This window comes from Rhinopithecus roxellana, chromosome 15 (genome assembly GCF_007565055.1).
Source record: "Rhinopithecus roxellana isolate Shanxi Qingling chromosome 15, ASM756505v1, whole genome shotgun sequence".
NCBI classification, from domain to species: domain Eukaryota; kingdom Metazoa; phylum Chordata; class Mammalia; order Primates; family Cercopithecidae; genus Rhinopithecus; species Rhinopithecus roxellana.
The window spans coordinates 98,093,168-98,110,391 of record NC_044563.1 but is presented as its reverse complement, the minus strand read 5'-3'; the positions used below and the strand labels follow the sequence as shown (position 1 = coordinate 98,110,391).

At 39.8% G+C, this 17,224-nt stretch overlaps 1 protein-coding gene across 6 annotated transcripts in view; it reads left to right on the top strand.

The window, feature by feature from the left end:
* The window catches only part of SERGEF (secretion regulating guanine nucleotide exchange factor), a 233,748-nt gene that overhangs the window by 8,970 nt on the left and 207,554 nt on the right, over positions 1-17,224 (top strand). For all 6 annotated transcript variants that reach the window (XM_010370150.2, XM_010370147.2, XM_010370148.2 and 3 more), the window contains exons 5-8: positions 4,209-4,269; positions 9,082-9,195; positions 12,288-12,350; positions 16,499-16,657. In XM_010370150.2, coding sequence (XP_010368452.1) covers positions 4,209-4,269; positions 9,082-9,195; positions 12,288-12,350; positions 16,499-16,657 — 397 coding nt within the window. The remainder of the gene's footprint in view (positions 1-4,208; positions 4,270-9,081; positions 9,196-12,287; positions 12,351-16,498; positions 16,658-17,224) is intronic.

Genomic DNA, 17,224 nt, shown 5'->3' with positions numbered 1-17,224 from the left:
TCCTTCTGGGAAAAGTTAAGTTGGGAGGTAGACGTTGTGAATGAAAACCTCTGTTAGTTTTTATACACTTTATATGAAGTTTTGTGAAATAAAACAATAAAAGTAATACATCTCATAAGGGTATTAATGACATTTTACAGTTCTAAAATTAGTAATAATGGAAATTATGTTAGAAATAGGTCCAAATAGAAGTGATTTGTCAAAAGACACTAAGCTGGGCAAATGGTATAGGCCGGTGCCAGCCAGTAGAAATATAATGTGAGCTGTATATAATTTAAAATTTTCTGGCAGCCCTTTTAAAAAAAGAAACAGGTGAAATTAATTTTTAAAATAAAAGCATTATTGAACTATAATTCAGGTACCATAAAATTAACCCCCTTAAAATGTATATCCACAGAAATGAACAACCAATATCATTATCTTATTTTAGAACATTTTCATTACCACCAAAAGAAACTATATACTTAATAGCAGTCAATTCCTATTCTCCCCTCCCCTCAGCCCCTGGTGAGTACTAATATACTTTTTGTCTCTATGGATTTGCCTGTTCTGGGCATTTCATATAAATGAAATAATAAAATATGTGACCTGGCTAACCTTTTACTTCACTTGATGCTTTCAAGTTTTGTCCATGTTGTAGCATGTAGGTGAAATTAATTTTAATAACTTTTAAATTAATACAGTGTATCTACACTATTATCACTATTATTTCAGCATGTCATCAGTATAAAGTTATTTTTTGTTTTAATTTTTTTTTTTTTTTTTTTTTTTTGAGATGGAGTCTCGCTCTGTCGCCCAGGCTGGAGCACAGTGGCCGGATCTCAGCTCACTGCAAGCTCCGCCTCCCAAGTTTACGCCATTCTTCTGCCTCAGCCTCCCGAGTAGCTGGGACTACAGGCGCCCGCCACCTTGTCTGGCTAGTTTTTTGTATTTTTTTAGTAGAGACGGGGTTTCACTGTGCTAGCCAGGATGGTCTCGATCTCCTGACCTCGTGATCCGCCCATCTCGGCCTCCCAAAGTATTGGGATTACAGGCTTGAGCCACCGCGCCCAGCCTGTTTTTATTTTTATTTTTGAGGCAGAGTCTTGCTCTGTCACCCAGGCTGGAGTGCAGTGGTGCAATCTGGGCTCACTGCAGCCTCTGCCTCCCAGGTTCAAGCAGTTCCCTGCCTCGGCCTCCCGAATAGCTGAGATTACAGGTGCCTGACGCCATGCCCGGCTAATTCAGTGTAAAAATTATTAGCGAGATATTTTATACTGATTTTGTACTAAGGCTTTGAACTCTGGTATGCATTTTTTACTTACAATATGTCTCAGTTTAGTGTAATCACATTTCAAGTTTTCAAGAGCTATGTGTAGGTAGTGGCTACCATATTGGACAAAACAAGTGTTAAACAGGACTGTTGGCCCTAGTTCAGAGTTCTTTAATTCAGTGCATCATACTTAAAATTACCCCTTTTTGTGAAGTTTATATTGTAAGTGATCATAATAGGAATATAGAATTTTAAAAGAAATATGCGTGAATCAAAAATGAGTTTTACCACCTAAGTTGCCCTGCTCTGATCTAATTTTCCTAAACTCTGATTAGTAGTGGAGATGTTTTTTTCCCTGGAGAAAGCTTGGGTCCGCCCCTGCCAGCTTGCTGAACTCAGTTGCTGGTCTGTAGACTGTTATTTGGGGTCATCGTTCCCATGGTATGCACACAAGTCTAGGCTCTGTAGCCCCTGAAGGAAGTATTATAGCTCCCAATTGCAAATAGGTGGCCTGGTAAGCACCTACATATAAGTTATAATTAATTTAGCTTAATTATACTTTATATAATTAAGGAATAGAGGAATAATGGTTAAAATATGTTGAATGACAGAATCAGAAAGTAAAAACATTTTGACAGGTGATATTCTATGCAACAATGTGCCAAAGTGAAATTTAATGGAAATTCATGCATTTATTTAATGACAATCATTATGTGTAGGTACTATATTTAGGCAGTGGGAGCAAAGTTGAATAAGACCCGTCCTAGCAGTTGAGAGCTATAGTTTGGTAGGACATGATAGGCACATAAATACTTAAATGTAATACCATGTCAGAACTATGACAGATGCGTGTATATCCCCAAAGGAGGGAGTACTGAGCATCTAGGGGAAGGTGGGGTGAGAAGAGGCTTAAGCTAAGTCTCAAAAGTTAAATAGAAGTTTACCTGTCTTGGGATAGGAGGATGCTCAGAGTGGGTACAAAAGAAGAACATTCTAGGCAGAAGGAACCATGTAAGCAAAAGTGGAGCAGAATAAAACAGAAGAGTTTGAGATATAGTAAGTAGTGTAGTATGGTTGGAATATAAGGAAGAGGTGGGAGTTCCAGGGTAGAGTAGGTGGGAATGGGGCAATCAGGGTGGTTGTATGTGACACATGGTAAGAACAGCACGGTAGGGAGGTCAGATAGGGTAGTAGAAGATGGACTGAAGGAAGATTACTTAGGAAACTCTTGCTAACAATCCAAATGAGATGACTGTGGCTCAAACTAAAGCAGCAGCAGTTGGGATGGAGAGTAAGAGGTGGAGGTGAGTGGTGTTAGAGACTGAAGTCACATGTAAAGCCCTTCAGTTAGTTTTTTGGGGAAAAACAAAAGAAAAATATAAAGGATGATATGTTCAAATTGTATTAACACTAAGATTTGATCTTCCCGAAAGCTAATGTGATTGTGGACTCCATTGACAGAAGTATAGTTTTCAGAAGAAGGAAGGCTAGAGCTCAGTCCTTTCTGCCATTCAGCCTGCATCTGTGATGTCATGTTTTGTTGTGGATTTAGTGCTTAGGCCCTGGGCATAAAGGTATATAAGACTCAGGTCCTGCCCTTGAGAGTCCTAAAGTTTAGAAAGACACTGGGGACCTGTAAATAAACAAATGTGATAAACCTTAATGGGGTTAGAATGATGCTATAGAGTTGCTTTAAAAGAGAAATATTGAACAACTAGAGCATATTTATAGAAGTGAAGACCAGGAGGGGAAGGGAATTTGAAACCCAGTGATGGCTGATGAATGGGGGATATTTGCTTAAAGAAAAGATCTTCATTAGTTATCTATTGCTGTGTAACAAATTACTCCAAACCTTAGCAGCTTAAAACAGCAAACATTTATTATACCACAGTTTTGGAGAGTCAGGAATTTAGGAACAGCTTAGCTGGTCTCTCATGAAGTTGCAGTTGAGATGTTAGCTGGGTCTGCTTGCGGTCTCCGTGAACCTGTAAATAAACAAATGTGATAAAGCCCTAATGGTTGCATGTTCCTTGCCATGTGAACCTTTCTATTGGACTTTTCAGACATAGCATCTGGTTTCCGCCAGGAGTGATGAGAGACACAGAGATGCTAAGCAGGAAGCCTTAGTGCCTTTTTTTGCCTAGACTCTGAGTCACTCATTGCTTCTTTATTCTCTTTATTAAAAGCATGTCACTAAGTCCAGCCCACACAAGGGGAGGGGTATTAAGCTCCACATCTTGAAGGGAGGAGTAGCAAAGAATTTGAGGACCTATTTTTAAAACCACTACAAGATGTCTTAGGGAGGACATGACAACTGTCTTCAAATATTTGGAAAGCATTGTCAGGAGTTGCAGGCAGATAGATTTGGTTCCACCTAAAGAGATAAATGGAACTGTGCAAAGATGGAACAGGCATCTGGGGAAATGGTGATCCCTGTGTCACTGGGGGTAGGTGTTTGGCAGGAGTTGGATGACCACTTGGTGGGGTGTTGTTGGATGGGGATTGGACTAGATCAGGTTGGGAAACTTTGAACCCTTGGTAAATAAAGTCTTACTGGCACAGTCATGCTCATTCGTTTATGTATAGTCTAGAGCTGCTTTTATGTTACAATGGCAGAGCTGAGTAGTGTGACAGAAACTATGGCCTGTAAAACATTTACCAACTGTCCCTTTACAGAAAACATTTACTAACTCTTGGACTGGATGACCTTATAAGTGCCTTTCAGCCCTGAGAGTTGTTGTCATGTGGTGTTGTGATATGGCATTTTAAAAGATACATTTTTTTCTTTTAGGGATAAATATAGAGGTATTTATGGGTGGAAATGTTGGGGGAGTGGTTGCTTTAAACCAGTCAGACCCATAGTGAGGAGCGTACTGCATTGTATTTGGGTATAAATTATATACAATTTTGTAGATGGATGGTTCTGAGATCTAAATCCTTTTCTTTATTTTGACAGCTCCATAAAGAGAAGGTTGTTTGTATTGCTGCTGGACTGAGGCATGCATTAGCTGCTACAGGTGATCATTTTATCTTTATTTTTTATTTTTATTTTTAATATTTTTTAGAGATGGGGTCTAACCTGTTGCCCAGGCTGGAGTACAGTGGCTCGACCATAGCTCACTGTAGCCTTGAACTCCTGAGCCCAAGCTGTCTAACTCCCTTAGCCTCCTGAGTAGCTAGAACTATAGGTGCATACCACCATGCCCTGCTAATTTTTAAGATCTTTTTGTAGAGACAGGGTCTTGCTATGTTGCCCAGGCTGGTCTTGAATTTCTGGCCTCAAGCAGTCCTCCCACCTTGGCCTTCCAAAGTACTGGGATTACAAGTGTGAGCCACTGTGCCCAGCCTACCCCCTTTTTAAAAAATAGGTCTGTAATAAGAGGAAACTGAACTTTAGGGGACAAACCCTTTAGGGAATATTTCAAAGGGTCCTGCTATATTGTGGTTCTGATGAAAAGGAGAGAACATAAGGCAGAAGTCATGTGGGAAAGACATTAGCAGGTAGGGAGGAAGGAAATGAAGTTTTCTAGCTCTTTATGTGCTAGGTATGGTGCTAGGTGCTATTTGATTTGATTACTTTAATCCTCACAACCAGGAAGTGATGCGGGTTACATTTTACATGTGAAGAAACTGAGGCACAGAGTTAAAGTGCTTGTGTAAGCTTACACGGGGAGTAAGGTAGAGCTGGGATCAGAGGCTGGGATGGTTTGCATCCTAAGGCCCATATTCTTTGCAGGCAACTGCACTGCCTTCCTAATGGGTTTTAATGTTTATTAATTTAAAAGCTTTAAGTGAGCTTGTCTCCTGTACTGTGAGTGGGTGATGGGACTGACAGTCTGTATGTGAGAGGGACAGGGAGGTGGCATGTGGGAGAATGGTGACCCTTTTATCTCTCCCCTTTTCATTTTTTCTGCTCTTACTCCTTTTGAACTGAAGGACAGCACTAATTGGCTGTGGCAGCTGAGGCTCAAGTGCTTCGTGAGTCCAGTTGTGGAGTGGAGGAAGGAGAGAGGAGGTGAGGAAGAGCTCAATGCAGGACTGTGCTGATAGTCCTGAGCTTAGCATTGATTATACTTCAAAAAAAATTCAACTTTTTATTTTGAGATAATTGCAGATGCACATGAAGGTGCAAAAATAAAACAGACCTCGTGTATTCTTTTCCCAGTTTCCTCTAATGGTATCTTGCAAAACTATAGTACAATAACATAATGAGGATATTAACATTGATACAATCAAGACATAGAACAGTTCCGTTACCACAGGGATCCTTCCTGTTGCCCTTCTATAGCCATACCCATTTCTACCTGCCTATAACCACTTCTTAGCCCTAGGCTAAGCACTCTTCTGTTCTCCACCTCTATGATATTGTCATTTCAAAAATGTTATATGAATGGTATCATACAGTATATAACCTTTTGAGGTTGGCTTTTTTCACTCAACATAATTCCCTAGACGTTCATCCAAGTTGTGTATATCAGTAATTCATTCCTTTTCATGGCTGAGTAGTATTTGTTGGTATGGATGTACCACAGTACTAATCTGCTAGGGCTGCCATAACGAAATACCACAAACTGGGAGGCTTAAAGAACAGACATTTATTTTCTCATCATTCTGGAGGCTAAAAGTCTTAAGATTATTGTGTTGTCAGGATTGGTTTCTTTTGAGTTTTTTTTTTTTTTTTTTTTTTCCCTGGTCTGTAGGTGACCACTTTCTTACTTGGTTCTTGCGTGGCCTTTTTTGGTGTGCCTGTGGAGAGGGAGAGATCTCTGATGTCTCTTCCTCTTCTTGTAAGGACACCAGTCCTATTAGATTAAGGCCCTACTCATATGACCCCCTTAAACTTTTATTGCATTCCATAGCCCCTATCTGCAAATCTAATTACACTGGGCATTAGGGTTTCAACAACTGAATTTTAGGGGGATATAGTTCTTCCCATGCCTATATACACACACACACACACACACACACTTACACACACACGCACACATGCATATATATGTATTTTTAAGATAGGGTCCCCCTGTCTTATCCAGGCTGGGGTGCAGTGGTGTGTTCATGGTTCACTGCGACCTCAAATTTCTGGACTCAAGCAGTCCTCTTGGTTCAGCCTTCCAAGTAGCTGGGACTACAGATGTGTGCCACCACACTCTGCTAATTTTTACATTTTTATTCTTGTAGAGATGAGTGTTGGTATGTTGCCCAGACTCGTCTTGAACTCCCAGCCTCTGACGATCTTCCTGCCTTCTCCTCCCAAAGTGTTGGGATTACAATGTGTGAGCCTCTGTGCCCAGCCTGAATGAGGTCTACATATTGTAATTGGTTGATATGTATCACAAGTCTTTCTTTTTTTAAAAAATTATTTTTTTCTTAATTTTTTATAATGGTAAAATATACATAGTATAAGTTTATTATCTTAATCATTTTTAAGTATATTAAGTACATTCATATCATTATGCAATCATCACCACCATCCATTTCCAGAACTCTTGTCATCTTGCAAAATTGAAACTCTATACCCATTAAACAGTAACTCCCCACTCCCCATTCCACTGGCCTGTGGCAATCACTATTCTACTTGCTGTCTCTGTAGTTTTGACTACTGTAAGTCCCTCATTTAAGTGGAATCATACAGTATTTGTCTTTTTTGTGACTGGTGTATTTCACTTAGCATGATGTCCTCAAGGTTCATCCATGGAGTAGGATATATCAGCATTTAGGTCCTTTTTAAAGTGGATAATATTCCATTGTATGGATATATCACATTTTGTTTACCATTTATCTGTCAACGGACATTTGAGTTGTTTCCATGTTTTAGCTATTATGAATAATGCTGATATGAACGTGGGTGTACAAATATCTCTTCAAGATCCTCCTTTCAATTCTTTTGGATATATATTCGAAGTAAAATTATCAGTTCATATGGTAATTCTATTTTTAATTTTCTGAGGAACTACCATACTATTTTCCACAGAAGTTGTACCATTTTGTTTCCACCAGGAGTGCACGAGGTTCCAATTTTTCCAAAAACTCACCAACACTTGTTATTTTCTGTTTTTTTAAAATGGTAGCATCAAAATGTGTGTGAGGTGATATCTCTTTTCATTTTCCTAATGGTTAGCAATGTTGAGCATCTTTTCATGTTTTTACTGGACATGTGTGTATCTTCTTGGAGAAATGTCTATTCAAATTCTTTGCACTGCACCCTCCTTCCCTGCTTTTTTTTTGAGACCGCATCTTACTCTGTTGCCCAGGATAGAGTGCAGTGGCATGATCTTGGCTCACTGCAGCCTCCACCTCCCAGGCACAAGTGATCTTCCCACTTTAGCCTTCCAGGCAGCTGGGACTGCAGGTATTCGCCACCATGCTTGGCTAATTTTTAAATTGTTTTGTAGAAATGAGATCTCACTATATTGCCCAGGCTCTTCTCAAACTCCTGGGCTCAAACAGTCCTCCCATTTCAGCCTCCCAAAGTCCTGGGATTGCATCTTTGCCCATTTTTTAATTGAGTTGTTTCTTTTGGTTGTTGAGTTTTAGGAGTTCTTTATATATTCTGGATATTAATCTCCTGTCAGCTATTTGAAGTCTCTTATAATCTGTAAAGTTTTTCCTCTTTTTTTTTCCCTCTTGTAGTCAATTTGTTGAAGAGATAAGTTTTTGTTTCAACACTGTGCTTTGCTCACATTGTGTTCAGTGGTCATAGCTTATTTTTCACAAAACAGCCTTGTCTATTTACAGCCTAAAAAAGGACTGCTGTTTATAGGATACTCCCAAAGGAGCAGAACTTTAATGTTGCTGTTGGGTGATGGATCCTAGTTGCACACACCTGTCTGTAGACCAAATATCTAGAATTTCATCTTTGCCTTTATATGAGGTTCAGAACATAGGTACATGAATTAGATTCAGTGGGCATGAAAGTAAAAGGCCATTCCACTGAAATCATGGCTATTAAGAAGCTATCTTGCAGTCATAAGTATGTATTTACTTGGCAATTAGGAATATTTGAATTCATCTTGGTGTCGTGGAAAGGGCACTACATTAGGTGTTAGAAGAACTGAGTCCTGGCAGTTTCTCTGCTGTTACCTTCCTGCGTGGGCAGACAAATCACATCCTTTCTTCAGGGCCTCAGTTTTCTCATCTACTAAATGTGAGGAATGGACTTGATGATCTTCAAGGTTCTTTTTTTTTTTTTTTTGAGACGGAGTCTCGCTCTGTCGCCCAGGCTGGAGTGCAGTGGCCGGATCTCAGCTCACTGCAAGCTCCGCCTCCGGGGTTTACGCCATTCTCCTGCCTCAGCCTCCCAAGTAGCTGGGACTACAGGCGCCTGCCAACTCGCCCGGCTAGTTTTTGTATTTTTTAGTAGAGACGGGGTTTCGCCGTGTTAGCTAGGTTGGTCTCGATCTCCTGACCTCGCGATCCACCCGTCTCGGCCTCCCAAAGTGCTGGGATTACAGGCTTGAGCCACCGCGCCCGGCCCAAGGTTCTTTTTTGCTTTGTCTCGGGTCTGAGTTGTCTTTTCAAGTTAATCATGAATAAGGTGTCATTCCACTGATTTGACTCTGGAGGAGTGTCCCGGAACTTTTTATAGGAAGTTGTGTGGTATTGGAATTTACTTTGATGGTCTTAGTCTGCCCTGAAGACTGAATTTGTGATTGGCTTGGTGGTAATCCCTGGACCAGTTGCAGGACCTCTTGAAGCAATTGAGCTTCTCCATAACACTCGTATTAATTGAGAAAGAACTGGGAATTTCTCATAGCAGTGAGATTCAAAGAGCAATCTAGTCTTATCCTGATGTGCATCTTCTCTGCTTTCTCTTCCATTCTGTTGGGAAGCGAGTGGCATCGTGTTCCAGTGGGGGACTGGTTTGGCATCATGTGGACGACGGTTGTGCCCTGGGCAGACTCTTCCATTGTTTTTCACAGCAAAGGAACCAAGCAGAGTGACAGGTAAGATGCTTCTTTCTTTAGTCCTATATTTGTTCTTTGTCAGGAAGTAGAGACATAAACATGCAGAAAAGGATTAAATGGATTTTTGATTTTGTTATTTCTGGGTCTCTCTAACTTTCTCTATTGGTCTGTTAGTCTTGCTGGCAGTTTTTGTCAGCCCAGTAGAAGCAACTCTCTTTGCTGCCAGAGTTTGGAACCCATTGAGGCATAGATGCAAGTCAGGTAGGTGGAGATTGAAATGGTAACTCTAGGACTGTTAAAAGCTAGATTGGAAGACATGATTAGGGGTTTGAAGACAATGTATAGTCATAGTGAGCCTCTAATTCTGAATCTCAGATTGAATTTACCCACCAAGCACTGTGGTAGCTGTATAGAGTTGGTCCTGCTAAACTTAACACCTGACCAAGAGGACATGAGGACGTACCCTCTCTGCAGGCAGGCACACCCCAAAGAGGGAGCCCAGGAGGACCATGCCTTGCATGGCCAGTTCCTTCTCCCAAAAAGGAAGCAGGAGTGAGTGAGGATGTAGACAGAGGGGCCAGGAGTGTTACCACAGGGAAATCTTTCTATGCGAAAATACGAGGAGTAAGTAACGTGTTCTGCCCATAGGTCTGTTGGTCATTTGGTCTGTATTTTCTCCTTCCTTTTCTTCCCCCTACCCTTCTTCCCCTGTCTCTCTCTCTCGTTCTTTCTCTCTGCTCTCCTTGTGGGCCTTTCTCCTTCTGTATACTGTATCATGTCTCCATTCCCTCCTCTTCTCCCTTTTCTGTTTTCTCACTCTTTTACTTTGTGACCCAGTTTACCGAGGCTTGGCTGTAGGAAAAACTTGCATAGTAGACTTGTAGCTACTTTTCCTGTTGCCTGGAACAAATCAGGGATTTTTGAGGGTGGTGGGAAGGGGTGGGGGAAAAATAGGGAAGGATGGGTTGCAGTGGGAGTGATGTAATTGGGTGTTGAGATCATTCTGATTTTTCTAAGTCCTAGAGATGTTCTCTTTCAGCTAGAGGTGGACTTAGCTTCCCTGAAACCCATGGGTTGAGCTGGGGAGGGTACTCTTAGAAAGGAGAAGGAGCACTGGATGTGGGACAGGTAGTCCACTTCACATGACATTAGAAACATGTATAATGTAAACTTAGACTTCTCAAACATTTTTGTTTTCTTCATCAAGGTATTCACTTCTCCCCAGGCATATCCTGCCTTCTCATTTCTCTGTGCTTATGGGAAAACTGTTACGTCTGCCTGAAAAGCTTTTCCTTTGTGTTCCCGCTGGGAAAAATTCTAAGAATTTTTCTAGGCCTAGCTCAGATACACCTTTCTCAGTAAAGACCTTTTCTTTTCTAGCATTCACTGCATTAGCTTCACATGCATGGATAGCACAATATATTGTATTATTATGAATTGTCTGTATGTTTTCTCATATGCTAAAGATTATGAACTTTTAAAGGATGGAAACTGTGGGTCATTTTGCTCTGTATTTTAGCACAGGACCTGTTATTAGAGGGAAAAAATGTTTTTTATTTTATTTCATTTAAACAACCTGTTTGGCATCTGTTTGGGTGGGGCACAGCTTACATTCAGAGTTGGTTTGGGGGAATTCTCTGATGAGACATTAGAATGTACCATATGACCCAGCCATCCCACTACTGGGTATATATCCAAAGGATTATAAATCATGCTGCTATAAAGACACATGCACACGTATGTTTATTGCGGCACTATTCACAATAGCAAAGACTTGGAATCAACCCAAATGTCCATCTGTGACAGACTGGATTAAGAAAATGTGGCACATGTACACCATGGAATACTATGCAGCCATAAAAAAGGATGAATTTGCGTCCTTTGTAGGGACATGGATGCAGCTGGAAACCATCATTCTTAGCAAACTATCACAAGAACAGAAAACCAAACACCGCGTGTTCTCACCCATAGGTGGGAACTGAACAATGAGATCACTTGGACTCGGGAAGGGGAACATCACACATCGGGGCCTATCATGGGGAGGGGGGAGGGGGGAGGGATTGCATTGGGAGTTATACCTGATATAAATGACGAATTGATGGGTGCTGACGAGTTGATGGGTGCAGCACACCAACATGGCACAAGTATACATATGTAACAAACCTGCACGTTATGCACATGTACCCTAGAACTTAAAGTATAAAAAAAAAAAAAAAAGAATGGATCATCAACTTCCAGTCCTCAAAGTCTTTCACTTTTCATCCTCCACTACTTACCTCATTGCCAAAGGTTCTGGAGCTGGAACCCTGGCTGTCCCCTCCTCACCTGGACACTAGGGGCCCAGTACTTCCTCTCTGGTGAACGTGGGTGAAAACATCTGCTTTGTCCTGTATCATTCCAGAGGACACTTGAAGGTGTGAGGGCCATTTTATTACAACAGTTATTAATTAAAAAGAAGTGTCAGAAAAAAAAAGTTACAGAATAAGTCTGCATCTATCTGCATGCTAGACTGCATGTCATCACAGGCTAGCTCCACTTTTAGCAGTGTAATTAAGGAAGGAAAAATGCTGAATTTGGAGAAAGAAGCCCAGTTCAGAATCTGATTCTGACTGTGTGTTCTTAGGAGGCTTGGGGTTATTTAAGTGCCTGCATATGATGGCAGCTGAATGTATGAGATGTCATTGCTTCTAGACCCACTCAACCTCTGGAGTTAGGAATAGACACACACACACACACACACATGCACACACATTTTTACATACACACACCTATGTCTATTTTTCTGTCTCTACTAGAAATCATGAATTTACGCTGATTTTTCCAATTACTATCCAATATTACATGGTTGATTCTAGCCTTTCCCCTTTTCATATCTATACCTTTCCTCCCCTTTTTGATGGTGATGAATCTGGCTCCTTTATCCCGAATATATTTGCTTGATTGTTCAATCTCCTGGTGTGTTACCAGGCTCCCTACAATGCCAGCCATCTTCTTGGCCAGTGCTGCTGACTCAGGCCTGCCTGCACTGGCTGAGTGTCTACCACGCCCGGGTGGTGCTGACTGAATGTCCCCTCTCTGCCCAGTTCTTTCTGTTATAAATGTAATTCAGAAGAAAATTTTTTCTTTTGTAGGTCTAGAGAATTCTAAAGCAATGTGTGTACTTGCTGGCTCAGACCACTCAGCTTCATTAACAGGTGGGTACCAGCTCTTTCACGGTTTAACATGCCATCCAGGATTCTCTATGTGACTGCCTGAAGTGGTGATATTGAAATACAGAGGGAATGTCATAGACTTTGGAGCTAGAATTCTGATGCTACCGCTGGTATGCTCTTAGCCAAATTACTTTTCGTTTCTGAGACCGTCTTCTTGTCTATAAACGACTTTGTGGGTAGTTATGAGAATTAAATATAATACATGTAAATCATGAATAGCAAACATAGGCTCACTTCCATTTCATCTGAGTTTGCTTCCTTAACTACACAATAAAGATAATAATGTCTTCCTCTCAGGGTAATGGTGGTTGTCAAATCATATAATCAACAGTATATTTATATGTAACATATATGGATAACACAGTGTATTATATAATTATTCTTTGTAGTTTTCTCATATACCTACGATTAGGAGGGCAGAAGCTGCTGTCTTATCCATCTAATCTGTTTTGGTGTGTGTTACAACTGTCTAAGCTCTCTACGTGTGTATAATAAAGTAACCTGTTTTATCCATCTGTATCTTTCTAATCCATTTATCAATCTCCGTCTATCTATCTACTCTGTTTACCTATATATCTGTTTTATTTATCTTTAATCTTTGTATTTTAATATCTAATCTATGTATCTATATATCTTACTCTAGATATATAGTTTTGTGAATATTTTATATTGTTTTATATTTCTCTTATCTACTTCATCTCTTTGATCTATCTGTTTTTCTATCTTAACTGTTTTTTTATTCTACACTATATCTCTCTCTCTGGCTGCACATTCATCCTTCCATTTGAAACACCGAGCCAATACAGTATAAACTGTCTAGTGACTTTTCCTTCCAAGGCAATGCAGCATTTTCTTGAAAGTGACAGTAATCCTTTCTCTTTGGCCCACATTGCCCTGACCCCTGCTGGTAGACTGGAGACTATACATCTGAGAGATTTATAGTATTTTGTTTGGTAAGACCTCTCACAGAGTTGAATGTATTCTATTTTTTAAGCAAAGAGGAGGGACTTCCATACTTAGTGTTTTATGTGGAAATTCACGTGAGTCCATAATATATGTAAATTAATGGTGGTATGCATTCTTCGACATCAAATTTGCAATGCAGCCCAGCTGAGAAGTTATTTCAAGAGCACAGGAGCCCTAATATGAGAGTTTAAATGCTTTGCAAATTCTGAGCTGCAGATAATTTGTTATTTAATGAATTTAAAACAAACATCTAATAAAAAAGCACCTACTTTTAACTTATGTCTCACATCAGGTAGATTTGTATATTAATATTTGTTAAAAGTGTTGAGTTGAAATGAATGCCAACTATAAGGGACTCCACTGGGTATCTAGTTCCTCCCTTCCTTTTACAGAGGAAGGACTGGAGACCCTAGGGTGAGAAGTGATGTGTTCGTGCCCCACAGTCAATGAGGGATGGAGAAGGCATTCTTTTCTGAGAATAAAAGTAGACTATGAGGTGTTTCTGTTTTGTTCTGATTAATCTGAAATGACTGATGGTATGTAAACCTAGAGCCTGTCTAATTGTTTGTCAACATCAACTTCTTAAAAATTCTTGTTGGTAGTAAATTTAGTATTTCATATGTAGGGCACATTTATTATGGTGTTATTTATATAGAAATGTTGGATATTTTTATTAAGATGTAATTTATATATAATAAATTAAATTTCTTTTGAAGTATACAATTAAAGAATTTACATTTCATTTCAAGTATACAATTTAGTAATTTTTAGTATATTCACAAAGTGAAATGATTTTTGATATTTTGAAAATGAGCTAAAGATTGTGGAGATTAATAGCCCTGCTGGGCACTGTGGCTTACACCTGCAATTCCAGCACTTTGGAGGCTGAGGCATGTGGAATACTTGAGGTCAGGAGTTCAAGACCAGCCTGGCCAACATGGTGAAACCCCATCTCTACTAAAAAATTCAAAATTAGCTGAACATAGTGACATGTGCCTGTAATCCCAGCTACTTGGGAGGCTGAGATAGGAGAATCGCGTGAACCCGGGTGACGGAGGTTGCAGTGAGCCAAGATCGTACCACTGTACTCCAGCCTGGGTGACAGAGCAAGACTCTGTGTCAAAAATTAAAAAAAAGAAAGATTGATAGCCCTCTCTTTCTTCATGTAGTTCAAGCTGTTACACATTGGATTTTGTTCAATGCTCTTTAGATATTTTCTCTGGAGTGGTTGTAGATTATATAACTATTTGGCATTGCAGCAGAATTTAATTTTACCTGCTGAGGCAACAGCATAATGATCCTCATCTGGAAGACAGTTTGACTTTCAAAAAGATGGTTTAGAGCTACTAAGATAAGTGAAGTTGTTTACACAGGCTTCATCATCAGTGTCTTCTTTGTAGCTCACCAGTCCACTTAATGGATTGACACTTTGCCAAGGGGGCTTCTTTGCTATCTTCTAAGAGGTCTTCATACTTTGCATACCCTGATGAAGTCCAGGAGATTGACCTCTCTCTGGGAATGTAATACGCCAGATTCACTTCACAAAACTGCAGAATGTCAATGTTGCAGGGTCACCCGAGTGACAAAAAGGTTTCAGTGATTTACAGTCCCTCATCTTAGAGTTGAGGAAACAGACCTAGAATGTGAAGCGATGTGCCCAGTGTCAAACAGTGATTGGGTAGCAGATGGAACTTGAACTAGAGACTTCTGAACCTTAGTCTAATGCCCTTTAATGATACTGTTTGACTTTCCATCAGTTTTTTGGAATATACTAGACTGCCCTAGGGTAAGCAATACTATAAAGTTTTATTGGGAAGCTACAAAATGCAGTGAAAGCAGAAGACCTGACTTCTAGTCCCTATTTGACTCCTTATTAGCCATGTGATCCCTGAAAAGTAATTTAATATGTTCCAGCCTTGATTAATTTATGTTCTAGAACAGTGTTAATAGAAATATAATATGAGCCACAATTTCAAAAAATAAAAAGAAACAGGTGGGATTAATTTTAATAATATATCTACTTAACCTAGTATATCCAAAATATTATTTCAACATGTAACCCATATGAAATTATAATGAGCCCCACTCTTGTTTGCATGAAGTCTTTGCAGTCCATTGTGTGAGAGAGTAGCATTTCACTTACAATGTATCTCAGTTTGGACTAGCAACATCTCAAGTGTTTGATAGCCACATGTAGGTGGTGAACTACTGTATTGGATAGTACAGTTGTAGATCCTTAGATTATAAGGGTTGGAAAAGCTGAGGAGTCACAAACTGACAAGCCATAGGCTAAATTATAGCCCATGGCCTCATTTTGTATGGCTTTCATTTACAAAATATTTTTGAATGTGAATGCCTTTTAGACAGGCACGTACTCCCTGGCTTGCCATAGTCACCCGCCAGTCATTCTTGTTACTAGTGTCATCGGTCATATTGTGTGCCCTTCTACACCAACAGCCTTCCCTTCCAATTTTCAGCTGGTGAAACTAAGTCTTAGAGAGGAAGTGATTTGTCCAAGGTCAATAGCTAGTTAGCAGATCCAGGAATAGAAGCTAGAGTCACTTGACTCTGAATTTGCTCTCTTTCTGTTAAATCACAATGTCAGTCAGTCACTTTCCTGCTTGTATCACAGGATGATTGTGAGGTTAAAACAAGCTGAAGTGCTATCCAAATGCAATTCTATAGCATTATATTTTCTGCTGGACAGGGCATGCAGTGAAATAATCTTATGTTTAAAAAATTTAAGCTTAAATAATGTATCTTTGTTAACCTGTTATTTTGAAAGTTAAAGCATTTTTTTCATACAAAAGGTAGGATAGGCATATATTTTAAAAACGTAGAAAATAGAGAAACATGTCTCATGCACGTGGTAGATGTTGAATAAATATTTGTTGAATGAAAAAATGAAGAGGAAAACCACATTTTTTTTTTCCTTAAACTACTAAGAACATTTGGGCTTGTTTTTTATGTGTAGAATTTTAAAAAATCTTGTAATATGTTATTACACTGTACACAAATTTTGTATCCTGCTTGACTCCACTCAACGTTGTAATGTAAGTATAAAACGACTTCTTTTAACCACTTATTTTTTAGACTTCTGTTATTTTCCATCATTTTGGACTAATATTCCCTCACCTCTTTTGTTCCCCTTCTGCTTGTTTAAGATGCAGGAGAGGTGTATGTTTGGGGAAGCAACAAGCATGGGCAACTGGCTACTGAGGCTGCTTTCCTTCCTGTGCCGCAGAAAATAGAAGCACGTTGTTTCCAGAATGAAAAGGTCACTGCCGTCTGGAGTGGGTGGACACACCTGCTTGCTCAGACAGGTGAGACAGTAGCAGAGAACTTATGGTTGGTAAGAGCAGCTGGGGGACAGCTGTCTAAGCAGCTATGAGTGCTTGGGGTTAAGGCTTTTTATTGATGAAAGCTTAAAGATCAGAGATGGGGATACTGGGGTCTAGTTCTGCCATCAGCCAGATATGTGGCTTTTCCTCTCAGTGTCACAGGTTTCTACCCAAAAGGATAAGCCTGGGTTAAGTTAACTCCTTCCGGTCCTAAGAGCCCATGAGGTTTTGAGAAGGGATCCATTGCAGCAAGCATCACCCCGAAATTTGCCCAGCTTGTTGGGAAGTCCTTACTTTGTCATAGCTATTTGGATTTCTAAGTCTAAATTAAAAGCATCAGAAAATGTTAAGTGAAAGATAAATATCTCAAGATTCAGGTAGGAGCACTATTTTGATTCGTAGCTGGCGTGGTATTCTGATTTAAACTTTTGTGTTGACCGTAGTAAACGATGTGTATTGGTTCAGACATCTCATATATTCCCTCAAATGTTCTCACATCGTCCCATACAGCTTTTGGCATCTTTATCTTTTCCTGAGTCTTCATTTGTT